This window comes from Stegostoma tigrinum, chromosome 10, assembly GCF_030684315.1.
Source record: "Stegostoma tigrinum isolate sSteTig4 chromosome 10, sSteTig4.hap1, whole genome shotgun sequence".
Taxonomy (NCBI): domain Eukaryota; kingdom Metazoa; phylum Chordata; class Chondrichthyes; order Orectolobiformes; family Stegostomatidae; genus Stegostoma; species Stegostoma tigrinum.
Window position 1 is genome coordinate 67,479,709 of NC_081363.1, and position 18,353 is coordinate 67,498,061.

Genomic DNA, 18,353 nt, shown 5'->3' on the forward strand with positions numbered 1-18,353 from the left:
GATTGTGGAATATGAATTCAACAAAAAAAATCTGGAATTAAGAATCTAATGATGACCATGAATCCATTGTCAATTGTCAGAAAAACTCATCTAGTTCACTAATATCCTTTAGGAAAGGAAACTGCCATCCTTACTTGCATGTGACTCCAGACCCACAGGAGTGTAGGTGACTCTTAATTGCCCTTGGGCAATTAGGGAAGGGCAATAGATTCTGGCCCAGCCAACGACACACTCATCCCATGACTGAATGAATAAAAAAAGACAGAATGAGCTGGTAACTCTACGGTTGTGAGAGAGGGAGTGGAATGTTATCATGGTTTAGGGTGGTGACCCAGGCAGTAGCCATGGTAATTGCCCTCTGATGGGAAACATGTTCCCCTGGACCCACTGCTGGCTGAAACAGTTCTCTTCCATCTTAGAGTTCAAAAGAAGTATTTCTGCCATCTCTGTAAAATCCAGACCCCTGGTCGTTCTCTGTCATGAAATTAACATTTCTGTCATTTTTGACTATTATCTTACTGTGATTGAACAGATGTTGGAAGCCAAATAAGTATCAAATTTTAATGAGGGTTGTGTTGTACTGAGATAGTCTTTGTGAATTTTATATTGGAGTTAAAGGCCATGGGGAATTCTTGTTCTGTGAGAGCTGGTGTTGTATCAGAAGAAGCAAATGCACATTGAAGATAGGACTTTTGAAAAGAATGCTGCTGGAAGAGAATTGAGTGCTAATTTATAATGTCTGGAGTGAAGAATGGATGCACAAGTATTATTTTAAAGTGATGTGAATAACTAAACTGGACTGCTTGTGACAACTGAATATTATCAACAAGCTAATGTCTACATATGTTTCAGCTCAGCAACTCTAACTGAGGGTGGTCGGTGCCTGGAATGCATTGCCAGCGGAGGTGGTAGTGGCCGGCATGATAGCGTCATTTAGGATGTATCTAGACAGATATATAAATGTGCAGGGAGCAGAGGGATACAGATCCTTGGAACATCTAGATCCTCCATCTAAACTTGACAAGTTTAGATGGAGGATCTGGATCAGCGCAGGCTTGGAGGGCTGAAGGGCCTGTTCATGTGCTGTAATTTTCTTTGTTCTTTGTTCTAGTTGTGCTTCTTGTTCTACAGATACAAAATGGGTGGACGTATAGTGATTCAATCAATGAAAATATGAAGACTCATCCATTACTGAGACCGTACAAAACTTTAACAGAAAGGGTAAGGGATACTAATGAGAGCTTTGTACTTTCAATAGATAGTTATTGCAGGGACGTTTTTGATTGTTAAACTGCGTCAGCCCTGTGATTACACTGTGACTCTGTTCAATTTGCACCTAAATGCTCAGGTAATTGAAGGGCTTCTCTCTTGAGTAAAGTGTGCATTTCATGTCAGACAAAAATAAACCTTACCTCCGTAGCTTTGTCCCTAGTTTAGTTTGGACGTGCTTTGTTCTATACCCAGCTGACCAAAATTAAATGTTGAGAATAAAGTTAACAGATCCATGTTACCAATTTTCTGATACATCTAGTAATGCATCAGCTGTGTTTGGCATTATTGTAGTTAAAAGGATGCAGATGCTACTTTTATCAAAGACAGCAGAATTTGAGCATCGATTCCCTGATCTTAAAATTGAATTTCCAGCTGCCATCATCTTCTTGAGGTCGTTGAATATCTTTTGACATTGCATGCAAGGTGGTGTGTTGAAGTAGCAGGCAACTGGAAGCTCAGGGTCTTTTTTGCAGACAGGACATGTGTGTTCTGCAAAGCAGTTGCCCAGTCTACTTTTCATCTCCCCAACACTGCAATCAGTGAATAAGTAGATGACAATGAGGGAAGGGCAAGTAAATCATTACTTCACCTGGATGGTGTGTATGGGGCTTTGGATAGCAACAATAGAGGAAGTAATTGGGTGGGCGTTACACCTTCTGCAGTTGTAGGGGAACATGCTGTCAGGCTGTGGAAGGTGTTGGGAGCGGAGGATGAGTGGACCAAGACGCCCAGGTGGGAATAGTGCCTGCGGAAAATACTGACAGGGCGTGGGAGGGGTGTGCATGTCAGTTGGTGGCATCCCACTGGAGATGCAGAAATGGTGGCTCAGGATCCTTTGGTGTGGAGCTGCTGGGGTGGAAAGTGGGGATCAGGTGGACCCCGACCGTGCTTTAGGAGGGAAGTGAAGGGGCGAGGGCAGAAGTGTGGGAAATGGGCCGGACACAGCTGAGGGTCCTGTCAATCACAGTAGTGGGGAATCCTTAATTGGGGGAAAAAGGTGCATATTTCTGAGGCTCCCTGCAGAAGGTGCTATCATCAGAGCAGATGTAATGGAGACAGAGAAACTGAGAGAATGGGATGGATTCTTTACAGGATGCAAGCTCACCTTTGACCCTGTGTGACTTTATCTTCTGTATCAGCCTGCCTTGAGGGAGCTTGTCACAGGACTTGCCGAAGTCCATGTAGGCAACACCCACTGCCCTACCCTCATCAATTATCTTCATCGCCTCCTCAAAAATCTCAACCACATTAATGAGATACGACCTCCCTTTCACAAAACCATGTTGCCTCTCGCTAATATGCCCACCTATTTCCAAGTGGGAGTAAATCCTGACTTGAAGAATCCTCTTCTGTAATTTCCCTACCACTGACGTAAGACTCACCGGCCTGTAATTAGCTGGATTATCCTTGCCACCCTTCTTAAACAGAGGAACAACACTGGCTATTCTCCAATCATCTGGGACCTCCCCTGTAACCAGTGAAGACACAAAGATTTCCCTTAAGTCCCCAGCAATTTCCTCCCTTGCCTCTCTCAGTATTCTGGGGTATGTACCATCAGGCCCTGGGGACTTGTCTCATTAAGCCTCAAAACAATTCCATGTTTGAAATTTTCAAATTTAATCCAGTTTCCAAACATTTGGCACTTAACAGTAGTTGCTAAGTGTTCAGAATTAATTCTGCATATTTGCAAATGCAGGGTTCAACTGGTGATATATGTAATTCTTCAAACACAGGAAAAAGAATTTTATCGCTGGCCAGCCAAGGAATCTTTTCGAGTTATGCTGGCTTTGAATTGGAACATTGAAAGAACAAAAGAAAGCGAAGCCATGATCCAGCACCTGGAAAGTGAGAAGTTGCGCAAAGTTTCTCAGGTATTGTAAAGCTGTTCCCATGGTCTATTTTGAACTTGTTCCTGGACTTTGTTATGACAGGCAGGGAAGGGAGGGTGAGCAAATTTGGAAAAAAAAAGGGAACGTGACAATGAACATATGTGCAGTTGAGGCCGAGATGAGATCACCCATGATGGTAATAAGTGGTGGTGCAGGTTCAATGGGCTGAAATGCCTACTCCTTTCCCAGTTTTCATGTTCTTATGACCCATTAATGGTTTATTTGTGCAGAAGAAAATGTTATAAGTCTCCCAGGGGGGGGAGGCAGGAGACTTCAAAAACATTTTTTAATTGAGTTCCTACATTGCAATTGGGAGCCCAGATTAAATTTTACTGACATTACTCTGATCCTCGGGGAGGAAAATTTGGCTGAAGCTTGCACCACAAGGAAAATAGATAATAAAATGTGAGGCTGGATGAACACAGCAGGCCAAGCAGCATCGCCTGAGATGCTGCTTGGCCTGCTGTGTTCATCCAGCCTCACATTTTATTATCTTGGAATCTCCAGCATCTGCAGTTCCCATTATCTCTGATACCACAAGGAAAATAATCTTTTTACAGAAACTGTGAGCCTGGAGAAGCAGTTATTCTTTTGCGGCTATTTTGCTGCTATGATCAATGACCAACACCACCAGCCACACCCCTCCCAGCCCCTTAAGCTCTGATTTTCCCCTTGTCCTTCCATCCAGCTGACTGTGACTCCACACCATTACCACAAAAATGTTCTCTTCAGTCTCCTGGAACTGTGTACAGCACTGGCCTGTTGCTGCCTGACAGTGACCCGGCCAGTTAGCTTAACTGTCTACCTCATCGGAAACGGAATAAAAAGATGATCATGTCCTGCTGTCAAATTCAGCAGGACTTCCTCAACCACAGCCTTAACCAGTTCTTCAGCCATTTCCAGTCTCGCAACTTTCCCAATCTCTCTGGAAACGCATGGGCTGTGGAGCCAAATAAATCTCACTTCCTTGAAAGTATTTGCACTTCACACCAATGGTAATCAATTACTGGAAATTAAATAAGTAGCTCAAGTGTTTTTGCTAAATATTCTGACAGTCATCATTGTATAGGTGCTTTGATGTAAATTATTCAAATTTAGAATGAAAATGGCTCTGAATTTTTGTGCAAATTTCTTGTATCATTTCTTGCAGAATTCAGGAGGATACACCCCTGTTCCTGTTGACTTGTCTAATACTTTGCTGTCCAGAGAGAATCAGGTTAGTTGATCTACTTTTATCATAGTTTACTTTTTTCAGTTATTAAGCATTTAATAGTAAATAATACTTGCTGACCAGGTTCAGAAAGTGTTTTACTAGGATACTCTAGTTCTATACCTGGTCATGGTCTTGACTTTGAACAAACTGAAGAGCGGAAAATCCAAAGTGATACAATTGCAACACTAAAGTAATTCCATCACTGAGGAATCCTCACCAAGCTAAGGTTGGTGGTGTCAAGGGAACCAATGTGGGTCAGCAAGCATAGCAAAAATGCAATGTCACTGGAGTGAATTAGGACAGCAGCAGTAGAGTTTTGGGTGATGTTAAATTCATGAAACTTAGGATGAAGAAGATTGGTCAGGATTACAAAGCAATAGTCAAGTCTAGACACAGCAAAGGTATCAATGAGAATTCCAGCAGCGAATGAGCTAAATTGGTGGCAGAGTTATAAAGGTGGAAGTAGGCAGTTTGAGTGCTGGCATGGATATAGGTTCAGAAGCTCATTTTGGAATCAAATATGATATTAAGGTGTTTGGAAATGGCTCAGTTGCTAGGAGATCAGTTAGTTAGACAGTTGGTTTGCAATGCAGTATGATGTCAACAGCATGGGTTCAGCTCCCACACTGACTGAGGTTAACGTGAAGGATTTTCCTTCTCAATCCCTCCCCTTTGGGATTATGGTTGGCATGGTCTGTTTGGACCATATGTGCTGAATGACTGTGTGATGTTATCTCTACCATTTTCAGTGCTTTGCTTTTATTAAAATCTTGGAATTTCCAACCTTCCATCATTATGAAATCTCTATCTCCATGAGTGGGCTGTATTTTAAACATGACACTCTTGTCTTTCAAGGATGTTTTACATTTGAAGTTAAAAAAATTTCTTTGAAAATTGATCTTAACCCCAGAAACATCACAGTCTGCTATTTCAATGATCAGTAAAACAATTGTCAAGGGAACCAGCTTCAGTTGTCCTGGGTTTGCAGTAGTTATAATGGGGATATTATTCACATTCACCATCAGTATTCCTTCGAATAACCCCAACTCCTGGAGTCATGTGCAATTTCTATAGAAATCTAAAAGTTTCTATCACTGATACTGTGCTTCCCCTAGGCTGCACTGTTGAACTGCCTGAGAGTGTAAACAATTAAAAATCTTGCACTGAAGAGATTTTGCCTTTTTACACAACAATTTTCATTGTAAAAATCCTTGCCAAAGTTACATTGGACAAAATCATTTAGAGATCTGAATGATGAGGGCTTTGCCAGGATTCATTGCAGAGTCAGGCAAGACATCTGCAGATGCCTTTCTTGACACTGAATACTTTGTTGCATCTTTTAAGCTTTTGCTGAGTTTCTCCCTAGAGGGTGGTGAGTTGCCAATTAACGGCTTTTTTTATTTGTTACATGCCTCATGAATTCAACTCACCTCATTAAGGTGCGGCTTTCTACATTAGCAAGCATGCTAGACATTAAGAGTTCTTACTATGAGGTTAGAATAGATTAACTGGTGACTTCAACACACTGCTTGCTCCGAAGGACGTCCATGTTGGACGCTGTGCACAAACACCCCAAAGCAAGCTCCATGGGCACTAGCAACACAGACACGCCTTCACTCAGGAACTTTGACATCTGAATTGTGCCTGTCTCTAAGAACGTTCTTGGCACATCTCAATCAATTGGAAGCTTCTGCACTTTTTGGTGTTGCACAGGCAATGCTTATTGTAATGTTGCCAAAAAGACACAACATTAAGGACACAGAACCAGCTCATGGGCTGCATCAGACTGTATCTTCCAGCCTGTTTACTTGTTGCCATAGTCCTCATTCATTCTGAATCTGCCTGGATATTCACAGCAACCCTACCTGACATCGTCTTGCCTTATTGCACTTTGCCCCCTCAGCCAGAAATACCAGGCTCATCTTATTTCTGTATTGCCTTCCCATTTAGTACAGACACACAAAGCGAGGACCACTGCCAGCAGCCCTCCGTTGAGCCAAGGGAGGTATCTTTCACTCAGAAGCCACTAGTGTAGTAACTCAAGGCCAACCTCCAAAACCAACTGAGGGGCTTGGATGTGGTGAGTTAGCTGCTTGGGAGGTCAGAATCAGGATGCTTTCCACATAACGGATGAGGAGCAGAATGTCAGGTAGCAGACCACCTATCTTGAATCATTTTGCCCTACAGTGGGCTGCTTTCCCCCTGGAATGAGAAAGAGAAGACTGTATTATGGGGGATGAAAGTGGTGGCTCAGCTGGTATTTTCACTATAGGTCGGGGACTGTCCAAAGTGGGCAGCACAGAGGGTATGCAGGGTTACTGCTGTAGGGTGTTGTGGTGGATGAGCGTGAGTAGGGAAAATATTGCAGACAATAGTGAGAGTGGGAGAGCATGATGGTTGGTAAGATGTAGGTCCAGTAGCAGAGGTGGAATGAAATACGGGAGAGAAGATGATGGCCCTTTCCCTGATGAAGTGGAGAAGGCATTGACTTCCTTTCTGCAGTCATGTAAGTTCCTCCAGATGTCTGAGGACATACTGACCTGGCAGGAATCTTGCACCAGGCTGGCATGGTGATAATTTTGGACTCCACTGCTCATTCAGGGAAAAGGAAGTTATATCTCAGCATCCACACATCCTCCATTAACATCCAAAACCTCCAGGTTCTGCCTTCAAATGACATCCTCCATTTGCCCTGACCCAGGGTAAATATCAGAAACTGTGTAGAATGATACTTGTCCCTGGGCAAATGCTGTCTGTCGTAATGGAGTTTAAAAGATGATGTAGGCACAAGAGATTGCGGTCTTTTGGCAAACACTCATGAAGTGATGAATTGTTCTTGGAACAGAGGGTGGTAAGATATGGAAAGAATCAGAAATGCTATAGGGGTGGGCTAGATAGTTAATGAGGCAAATGTGCTAAGGTATGTGGAGAAATCTCATTAGGCCACATAGTGATAAATCCTCTAAATAACTCAACGTAGCTTCACTTAGCTGTACAACAATAAGATTCAATCCATCTTTTTAAATGAGGTGTAACTTTTTTTCTAAAAAGAGTACTAAATTCATAATTATTTCTCAATAACGTCAATGTTCTTGCTCAAGTTATTTTGTATTTGTGGACTATCAAATGTGGTTTTTTTTTAAAATGACTTTTTAAGCTCATGGAAAATCCATTTCTGGTATATCCCCATATCATGCCTGTATCATTTACTTCAAAATCTTCGTAATTTTTTTGGTTTGCTGTCAGTGAGAATACTTCAGTATGATTGGCTGCTTATTCTGCTTGATGACCTTAATGTTGCTGAATACTTAGTGATCCCCTTCACCTGCCACTAGAAAGGGAAGAGCCACTGAGATGTAGAGATAGACATAAAGATAGAGGCAAAGAGATCACCGGATCTTTATGGTAACTTCCTTTGAAGGCAGTGGCAAGCACAATTGCTAACTGTGAAATCCAGGCCATTATGTATAGTCACTCTTTGTCTCATTTTACATTCATCTGCAAGAAGAAGAAATCTAAATCATCTCCTGTTCACATTCAATGGCATTTGTGTTCCTGAATCCACCACTAACAACAACCTGGGCTACCATTGATTAGAAACTGGACCAGTCATATAAATGCTATGGCTACTCAAGCAGGACAGAGACTTAGAATTCTGTGGCAAGTAACTCACATCCTGACTTCCTAAAGCCTGTTGATCATCTACAAGTCATCAGGTATGTGATGGAATGTTCTGCACTGGTATAGGTAGATAAAGCTCCAATAATTCTGAAGAACCTCAACACCACCTACAACAAAGCAGCCTGCAAATTTGGCACATCAGGTTTTGTTGAGAGCATCTTCTAACCCATGAACTTTTCCATGTGGAAGGACAATGGCAGCAGATATGTGGGAACATCATCACTTGCAAAATCTTATTCCAGCTCCCGCGCCCCCGCTACCACAAGCCCCTCAGCATGCTGACATGCAACTATATCGTTCTTCCTTTAATCTTGCTGGGTCAAAATCCTGGAACTCTCTTCTATCAACATTGTGCGAATATCCATGTCACATGGAGTGCAATGATTCAACAAAATAGCTCACCATCACTACCTTGAGGGCAATGAGTGATGGGTGGTAAATGCTGGCCCAGCCAGCAATGCTCACATACTGTGAAAGAATTTTTTGTTAAACTGATTGAATGTTTCTCTTAAAACAGCTACACATTGTTGCAATGTTCTTTAGAAACCAGACTTAACTAACCTGTTTCTTTTCTCTGACCACACATACTTTCCAAAGTTTTATATTAAACTATGACTCCAACTCTACACAAAAATTCATAATTTACCCAATGAAATTTTTTGTCATTGTTCATTTATGACCTAGGTAATGACTGAGCTTATGGCAGAAAATTATTATAATGTTTGGGCCAAGAAGAGAAAAGCTGAATTAGAAAGTAAAGGTGCGTCATACTAAAGTAATTTGTGTACTATTCCATGAAGTTACTTTTGGACTGTTTTCTATTAAATGATCCCTCTCATGAGGTAAAGTAACAATGAAGTTAAGAAATTGCATTGTATTGAAATAGATTTGTTGCTATGCTTTCTATGCTAAAACTCGTGGAACCAAAGTGCATTTGGGTATCATTACCTGAGGTAAGATTGTAAGAATAAGAACAGAAGTAAGCAATTTGGCACCTTTGACCTATAAAAACAATTTCTTGCCTATCCTTTCTAACCCTAACACAATCTGTTGATCAAACTCCCTCTTGAAAATGTTCAATACTCAGCCACCAGTGCTTTCTGAGAAATAGAAATCCAAAAGCTAACATGCACTGAGAAAATAAATTCCTCATTTTGATTTTAAGTGGGAACACGCTTGCTCTAAAACTGTGGCACTTAGTTACAGACTTCACCAAAAGGGGAAACATCCATTTGTGCATAACAGTTTCATAATCAACAATTTTACTAAACTAATCATTGCAATCCTGCTTGGAATCAATAAAATAAATTAATGACTTTGTACAAAAGACTCACTACAAAATTTTGAACATGCAGTTTTTATGTGTGGCAGATCCAAGTGTGAAGTTTTTGTATAAGTTCTTTTCTTCTTGAAGTCCATTCAATTTGCTTTTCGTTTGGTGATATTTATGTGAATAAATGGTCAAGGACACAGCCTTTTGTTCAGCTTTTGCTGGTAGAAGACTTAGTAAATGAGGTTGTTGACTTGATCGCCGAGCTGGCTTGTTTTTGTTCAGGCATTTTGTCACCATGCTCAGTGACATCATCAGTGAGGCCTCCAATGAAGCGCTGCTGTTCTACTCTGCTTGGAATTTATACTGTCCGGTCTGTCATGGTGAGTGGTATCATTTCCAGTTTTGATCTGCACTGGTTTGTATATGGGGTCCAATTCCATGTGTTTGTTGATTGCATTATGGGTTGAGAACCATTCCACTAGGAATTCCTATGTGTATCTATGTTTGGCTCGAGCTACTATAGTTACATTGGTTACTATGTACATAGTAGTCCAAGCCAAATAAAAGCACGCTTGGGAATTCCTAGAGGAATAGTTCTCAACCCATAATGCAATCAACAAACACATGGAATTGAAACCCATATACAAACCAGTACAGATCAAAACCGGAAATGATACCACTCACCACAACAGACCGGACAGTATAAATTCCAAGCAGAGTAGAACAGCAGTGCTTCATTGGAGGTCTCACTAAAGATGTTACCTAGCATGGTGACAAAACGTCTTATCGAAAATAAGCCATCTTGGCGAGCAAGTCAAGAACATCACCCACAACCTCAAAATCTTTGCTAAAACATTAAACTTGCTAATAACTGCAAAGTAACTATCACAGTATTTCAACCTGTCAAATTATAATAGGTGGTGGCAGTCAAACTTCACTTATGCCTTATGACACTTTGACTGCCAAGGAGAAAGCTCGAGATCGTGATAAGGCTCATGAACTCTTCAAGTTCCTTCAAGTGAATGGCTATGCAGTGTCCAGGTAATAAATGTGTAACTTCCTGCATGTAAGAACTTAGTGAATGAAAAAGGAAAAGTATGTTGATTTCGTAATGTTGCATGGTAAGGTGCTGACATGTTAATCTGAGCCATCTAAAATGTGCATCAAAGAACCAGCAATAGTCTTACTGACCAACAATAAAATATTAAAATGCAAACAAAATACTGTAGATGTTGGAAATTTGGAATAAGAACCAAATTAGTTGGAAATACTCAGCAGGCCTGGTAGTGTCTAAATGGAGACAAACATAGTACTGTTTCCTGTTGATGACCATTAGTCATACCTTGGCAAAGGGCAGTTGTTCTGAAACATTAGACTGAATCTTCCTGTGAGAATTTGTACCCTAACATTGGAAGCATGTGTGTGTCACAAACCAGCATATGTTCTTAGTTCAACTGCCCCAGTAACTTTATATGAGGTGGTCTCTGAATTGGCTAATTAAGCTTTTACCATCCAACTGAGGAGAGGGAATTGACCAAGTGAACAAGAGGCCAGATAGGAGCAGCAATATCCTAACGGCAACATCTTTCCCACTGGGAGAAGTGAGCAATGAATGAGAAGAGCTCCCTCAAGGACATCTCAAAATGGAGGTGCTCATGAAGGCTCCAGTCTTCAACCGTAAAAACGGATTTGCAAGCATACACATAGGAAGCAAGAGCAAACAATTCATTTCCAGTTGGTTGCTGTGCCACTTAATAAGATCATGTTTGATCTGCATGTGTCCACATTCCTGTCTTTAATTTTTCACTATTAATCTCTCACTCCCTTGTTATTCAAAAATCTATTAAACTCCATCGGACAGGAAATCAATCAATCAATCACTGACTTTGCTTTCACAATTTACTGGAGAAGAGAGTTCCAAAGTCTTATAACTCCGAGAGAAAAATATCTTTCCATTTTTCTGACTTCAATAAGATGCATCTCTTTCTTTTTAAAACTGTTTCTTCTCAAGGGGAAGCATTTTCTCAGCATCCACTCTGTCGAACCCCTCAGGATTAGATAACATCATCTCAATCCTCTAAGCCCTGATGGATGGAGGTCCAGCCCTTCCAACCATTTCTGATAAGATGAGCAAACCCCTCTCCCCCACCAATCCCCATGCATCCCTTTTCAGGAATCAGTTGAGTAATTGGATCGTGGATATCTATCAGGAGCCTGAGCATGATGTTCTGAATATCTAATCACTGGTTCATGTGTTTAAGAATATAACTTTAGTTTCAGGAATATAACTTTTAGGTTGTATCTTAAAAAGGTCAGAACAGAGGAGAGCAAGTTATGAAACAGCAGGTGATATTATTTAGCTAAAGAGCCGGAGATGTGTTGCCTGCAAAGCTTGCAGTAATTGAAATCCGGTGAGATGTTTTGTTTGGGAGTTAAATTGGATTATAAGTAGTTTGGGAGTTACATTGGATTATAAGTAGCCAGTAAACCTGGACTCAGTGAAAAATGCATTAAATTCGATCAGATCAAAGAAGAAATTGTAAATTAGGAGGAATTAACCTGAAGGTCAGGTTAAGAATAGCCCACAGCAGTCTACATCATCAAGATGGGTGCAGTTTAGGAAGGCACTCAATTTGACTGATTTGTTTGTTCTCTCTCTAGGAGAGGGTCTGAGTTGCACTTTGGACCAAATATGGCTAGTAGCTCACAGAAGCAACTTAGTCATATTAAGTGGCAGTTAGACAGACCTATGCTTTAAAACACCAGCTACATCATGCAGTCTTAATCTTAGTTTGAATCTTTTAAGGAATGGAAGCTGGAAATTGTCTAGATTGATGTTAGTGGAAAAATCAACAATTAGACCTCATAGGGTCTTACTGCAACATAAAGTAACCAGTAAAGTAACGATGGAACAGTTGGAAAAGTATTGAGGATAAGGAATGGAGACTTCCACAGCCAAGAGAGGGAAAAATGAGTTTTAAACCTGAGAATAGCTAGAGTTGAGAAAATATTTCTCCAAAGGACTGTAGTTTAATTATAGGTAGCCCCTATAGAAGTTAATCACTTTTAAGGTTAACATGTCTATAAGAGAATCCTGGGGAGGGGGAGTAGAAGGTAAACCTAAGTGCATAATATAGATGGTTATAAACATATCGTTAAGTCAATAATATGTTGATTATTTAATTTTTGTATATAGAAGTTTGTACTTAATTAAAGAAAAGTAAAATCTTGTGGTGTTACATCAATTTGTTTTAAATATAAAAGCTATTTTAATGTAGTTTTAAACATTAACCCCTGGATAATAGTGGAGGGATCACTCCTGTAGAAGAGTTTCTGTGGCTTCTGCTGAAACATAATAAATAGTATGGTGTCTTTTATATCACCAACTAATTCAGCCATGAATGGACCAGCAAGTGTCTGTCCCTATAACGTTGTTGGACTCCCAATGCAACGTGGAAATGTTGCAAGGTTAGGAGAAAATTACCCTTGAGAAGAGCCTTAAACTATTTCATTATCTGTCAACTTTATTGGAGCAGGCTACTGAATCCAGTGGCAGCTGACCCCTGGAAATCGTCATCAGACTGAGACAGCATCAGGGATCAGTTCCAACAACTCATGCCAACTCCCCTCAGTGCCTCAGCCTCTGAATCCTGATTCCTAGCTTCCGCACAATCCACCACCACTGATTCAGCAGAGCTCAGCCCATTAATGCTATGTCGCTGTCTACTGGTGGCTGTCAGGCCTCCTGAGTATTTTCAGCCTGAAATGGTAAAACGTGACTGAGCATATTAATGTCAGAAGTTGCATAGCTCAATAATTTGAACTTGTGTTTACAGAGGCCTAAAGGATATGGAGTTGGATTCCTCCTCTTTTGAGAAGCGATTTGCTTATAAATTCTTAGTAAGGGTACTACAATGTGTCGACTCGGCTCAAGAGTTTATTGCACATTTAGGTATGTGACTACATTCTAGACAATATTTAGTCAATACCAATTCATTAACACTTCCAATACTAATAGTTACATTTTAAAACACAAACTACTAGTCTATTCTACACTTGACAGAAATATTCATATCACTATTTAAAAAGTGTTCTAGAAAACTGGTAATACAAATTTGTTACACTAATATGAAGTGCTAAATTTGTACTCTAATATTTTGCATGTAATGCATAAAATCAATGAGTTACTGGCAGAAAACTGTGAAGTACTAAGTTCATTGCAGATTTTGTTTTTCCCAATCAACCTGTTCAGATCTGTTATGACATGCCTTAGGAGTTGCTGGAACTTGAACCCAGACCTCCTGACTCAGTGTCAGGGACACTATTACTGCACCACAAGAGCTCTATTCAGGTCCTTGTAGCTTTCTCTTGCAGATAAACTCAGAAGTTTAACAACTGCCCTCACTTGAGCTCCACTGGTACATTGCCATTAATGGACTTTGCATGTAAATTAATCAATTGGAAAATACAAGTAATTTCTGGTGGTAATTAATAGATGAAAAGGCATCACAGGTGATTTGATGATTGGAAAAAAGTCCCATTGTGTGTAAGAGCACATCTGGATGTACGTAATAAAAAAAATTAAACTCCCACCTAGGGATCTTCTGCTGCTGTTGCTAGTGACCCTTTCTCTGAGCTGAAACATTTGGGTTCAAGTCCTGCCTGACTTTGAGTTGTGTAATAATATCTATAAACACGTTGATTACAAAATATCTAACTACCTATTGGTTTAAGAAAAGCCTAAACTTTCCTTGTCAAACCCAGATGGTAATATATTTTGGCCACACATTGAGACTGAGGCCCTGTCCCTTATTCCTGCTGTTATCAATTGTCAGATGGAGGGATCACTCCTGCAGAAGAATTTCTGCAGCTTCTGCTGAAACATCATGAATATTATGGTGCCCCTTATGTCACCAACTAATTCAGCCACAGATGGACCAGCAATTGTCTGTCTCTACAACACTGTTGGGCTCTCAATGCAACAGTGAGATGTGGGACAGTACAATGTCAGGAGAAAATTACCCTTGAGAATGGCTGGAAAACATTGCCAGAACTGGGAGTGCACTAAGCAGCTGTTCTGATGATTCATGTCAACTTCACTCAGCCTCTGAATCCTGATCCTCACCTTCCCCATCACTCACCGTTACTGGTTCAGCACAGTTCAACCCATTAAGGCTACGTCGCCGTCCAGTGGTGCTGCTAGGCCTCGTCAGTGATTTCAGCTTAGAACAATAAAACATGACTGAGAACGCTATTCTTTGTGGCTCCCGTCCAGGCCATTCTCAGTGTGTTCTCAATGAAGGCACGTTTAGGCATGCATTGGTTTTCAAAAAAGTGACCTGTGCAATGTTAAATTGCCTGCTTAGTATAGTAGGTTAAAGTGAGATTGACAAATCCCTGATGTTAGCAATATTGGATGTGAATTGAACTGCACATTCATGTGCTCTATATTGGGCAGGAAGATTGAAATTGTCCCATCTGTTTTTCCTGTGATACTGATATATCTGTATCCAAATTTAATTAAGGATATTTTAGTATCCAATGATATTTTAAAGCTCTGTAATAAAACTTGTTGCCCATGTAATAGTTTTTTCCTTCAGATGGCCTAAGATCCTTTTTGTTTATGGTGAGAGGCACACAACCATTACAGAATCTTAAAACGAAGAGGCTCTTATCTTAACAAGATGTGGTTAATTGCATGATAGAGATAAAGTACCAGTTGTGTAACTAAATAGATATTATTACTAAGACAAGTTGGTTGGATGCTGGTTTGTCCTGCAGAGTGATGCCAGCTGCATAGGTTCAGTTCTCACACCAGCTGAGGTTATCATGAAGGACTATCCTTCTCAATCTCTTCTCTTGCCTGAACCGTCATGATTTTGAGGTTAAACCACCAACAGTCAATCTGTCTCTCTCTCTTTCCTTCTCTCTCTAATGAGACAGCAGCCCTATGGTCAACCAGGACAATTGCGCCTTTTTTTTATAGTAAGATTATCGGGCACATAGGTAACAGATTTGTCCTCTTTGAGATCCAGAGCGAGTCTCCTAATTTCTCATCCCACACTGCACGATATCATCAGATTATGTGGAGCTTAATACAGTCTGCAAAATTAAACCTTTCAGAACCATTAACTTATACCACAGCACATTTACAAACTTGTCATTGCTGTGTTGCTCCAATGCAAATCAAATATATCAAACATACAACAATAATGATACCGGTAATTGGTTTCAGATGCTAAACAAAATTGAACTGAAACAATAAGTGGATTATTAAATCATCAGTGCTGTCCCTTTATCATGCCATGAAATGCTTTCTGTTTAAGTCACTAAGTGTTTGATTTGCGTTTTCTCGATGAAATTTCCCCTTGAAACAAAATGACAAGGGAAGACGGATTCTTATTTATAATTAGGGATTCTGTAATGAAACTGCAACATGCTGACCGTGATCATAGAATACAGTTTAATTAATGGGTTGTCAAATGTTGAGGAAAATTGGCCTCCTTTCAATATTCATTGAAACCACCTGAGAGAAGCAGATTTCATCATGTGCAATTGTAGCAAGCTGTGAGTGTATGCTGGCAAACCGGTCCCTGCTCTCTGGTCATTTTGCTCCGTAGCTGACAATGAGGAGATGTGCTGAATGAAGTCTGCATCCAGTTTCTCCTTCCCCTGAGGACTTAGCTGGCCTCTGTTTCTTCGTTGGAGAACTTGGATCAAAAGCTAGCCACTCAGGGAATTGATTTATGGAGCGCATATCTACATTGTTGCCTGAAGTTTTCAGTTCTGTTAACATTCACACATGTTTTATTCAATATAAATAAAGCTTTTGAGCTGATCGGTGACATTTATTGAGTGAGAAAGTGCTTGATCACACATTTATATCTTTCAAAGGTTAGTTGTATCTGTTCCATGTTATTTACAAGTATTTTGTTTCTGTCTAATGTTTTGCTGTGATTGAATAATCTGTGTTTATATTGACAGAGGCCATTGTCAGCAGTGGTAAAGTAGATAAATCTCCTCATGAGCAGGAGATAAAGTTTTTTGCCAAGGTAAGTGACATTCCAAAGCCTTATTAAAGCAGAGATAATGGGAACTGCAGATGCTGGAGAATTCCAAGATAATAAAATGTGAGGCTGGATGAACACAGCAGGCCCAGCAGCATCTCAGGAGCACAAAAGCTGACGTTTCGGGCCTAGACCCTTCATCAGAGAGGGGGATGGGGAGAGGGAACTGGAATAAATAGGGAGAGAGGATCCCCCTCGTTCTCACACACCACCCTACCAACCTCCGGATACAACGCATCAACCTCCGACACTTCCGCCATTTACAATCCGACCCCACCACCCAAGACATTTTTCCATCCCCTCCCCTGTCTGCTTTCCGGAGAGACCACTCTCTCCGTGACTCCCTTGTTCGCTCCACACTGCCCTCCAACCCCACCACACCCGGCACCTTCCCCTGCAACCGCAGGAAATGCTACACTTGTCCCCACACTCCTCCCTCACCCCTATCCCAGGCCCCAAGATGACATTCCACATTAAGCAGAGGTTCACCTGCACATCTGCCAATGTGGTATACTGTATCCACTGTACCCGGTGTGGCTTCCTCTACATTGGGGAAACCAAGCGGAGGCTTGGGGACCGCTTTGCAGAACACCTCCGCTCAGTTCGCAACAAACAACTGCACCTCCCAGTCGCAAACCATTTCCACTCCCCCTCCCATTTTCTAGATGACATGTCCATCATGGGCCTCCTGCACTGCCACAATGATGCCACCCGAAGGTTGCAGGAACAGCAACTCATATTCCGCCTGGGAACCCTGCAGCCATATGGTATCAATGTGGACTTCACCAGTTTCAAAATCTCCCCTTCCCCTACCGCATCCCTAAACCAGCCTAGTTCGCCCCCTCCCCCGACTGCACCACACAACCAGCCCAGCTCTTCCCCCCCACCCACTGCATCCCAAAACCAGTCCAACCTGTCTCTGCCTCCCTAACCTGTTCTTCCTCTCACCCATCCCTTCCTCCCACCCCAAGCCGCACCCCCAGCTACCTACTAACCTCATCCCACCTCCTTGACCTGTCCGTCTTCCCTGGACTGACCTATCCCCTCCCTACCTCCCCACCTATACTCTCTCCACCTATCTTCTTTACTCTCCATCTTCGGTCCGCCTCCCCCTCTCTCCCTATTTATTCCAGTTCCCTCTCCCCATCCCCCTCTCTGATGAAGGGTCTAGGCCCGAAACGTCAGCTTTTGTGCTCCTGAGATCCTTATGAAAGCAGATTTCCTTTTCCAGATAGTTAAATTGACTTGCAAAATTGTTTTGTCAAAATCTAATAACCAGTTACGACATTTTGTTAAAAATTACAAAAATAAGTTTCTTTTAAGGTTGTAACTTCCAAAGTTAACTTAGCAATTTCTCACTGTTAGGTCTGTTTTTTCAAACTGCAGGAATATATTTGAAGTGTTTCATTATGAATCACAATAGTAAATGAAGATTGCATTCATCCTATGAGTTCTTAATTGTTTAATCTTACTGGTCACAGACATCCAGCTTGTGGTAGGCATGAACCCTGCCAGCTTGGTCACTGTCCACAAATATAATTTCAAGCAAAAACAGTCAAGTAGGATACATGATTAGGGAAGTGTAATGGGAATTGATAAGATGAACGATAATTAAACTGAGAAAGTGAAGATGAATGAGAGAGACCCTATTTTTATATTTGTTGATTGTTACACTATTATGGTTAAATTAAAAATGAGGATTTAAACAATGATTCAAGTATATTATAAAAGGTGCGTCCTGTGAATATCATCTTTGATGTATAATACACAGCAGCATAGGAGGTGTAAGTAATTGTTACTTTGGTGATATTATTCCCATCAGTACATTTCTGGTTTATTTACTCTTGCATCAACTGCAGCCTCTTATATAGTAGTTTTAATGTAATAAAAGCCCCAAGTTTATTCACATAGGATGGAATATGCAGAGTGATTGCAGCAAAAGTTGTGAAATTTATCAC

The 18,353-nt window shown here is 41.0% G+C and overlaps 1 protein-coding gene across 4 annotated transcripts in view; it reads left to right on the top strand.

The window, feature by feature from the left end:
• ryr3 (ryanodine receptor 3) overlaps positions 1-18,353 on the top strand; it is a 369,427-nt gene that overhangs the window by 240,196 nt on the left and 110,878 nt on the right. For all 4 annotated transcript variants that reach the window (XM_059649213.1, XM_059649214.1, XM_059649215.1 and 1 more), the window contains 7 exons: positions 1,132-1,221; positions 3,006-3,143; positions 4,312-4,377; positions 8,740-8,815; positions 10,246-10,369; positions 13,165-13,280; positions 16,313-16,380. In XM_059649213.1, the coding sequence (XP_059505196.1) occupies positions 1,132-1,221; positions 3,006-3,143; positions 4,312-4,377; positions 8,740-8,815; positions 10,246-10,369; positions 13,165-13,280; positions 16,313-16,380 (678 nt within the window). The remainder of the gene's footprint in view (positions 1-1,131; positions 1,222-3,005; positions 3,144-4,311; positions 4,378-8,739; positions 8,816-10,245; positions 10,370-13,164; positions 13,281-16,312; positions 16,381-18,353) is intronic.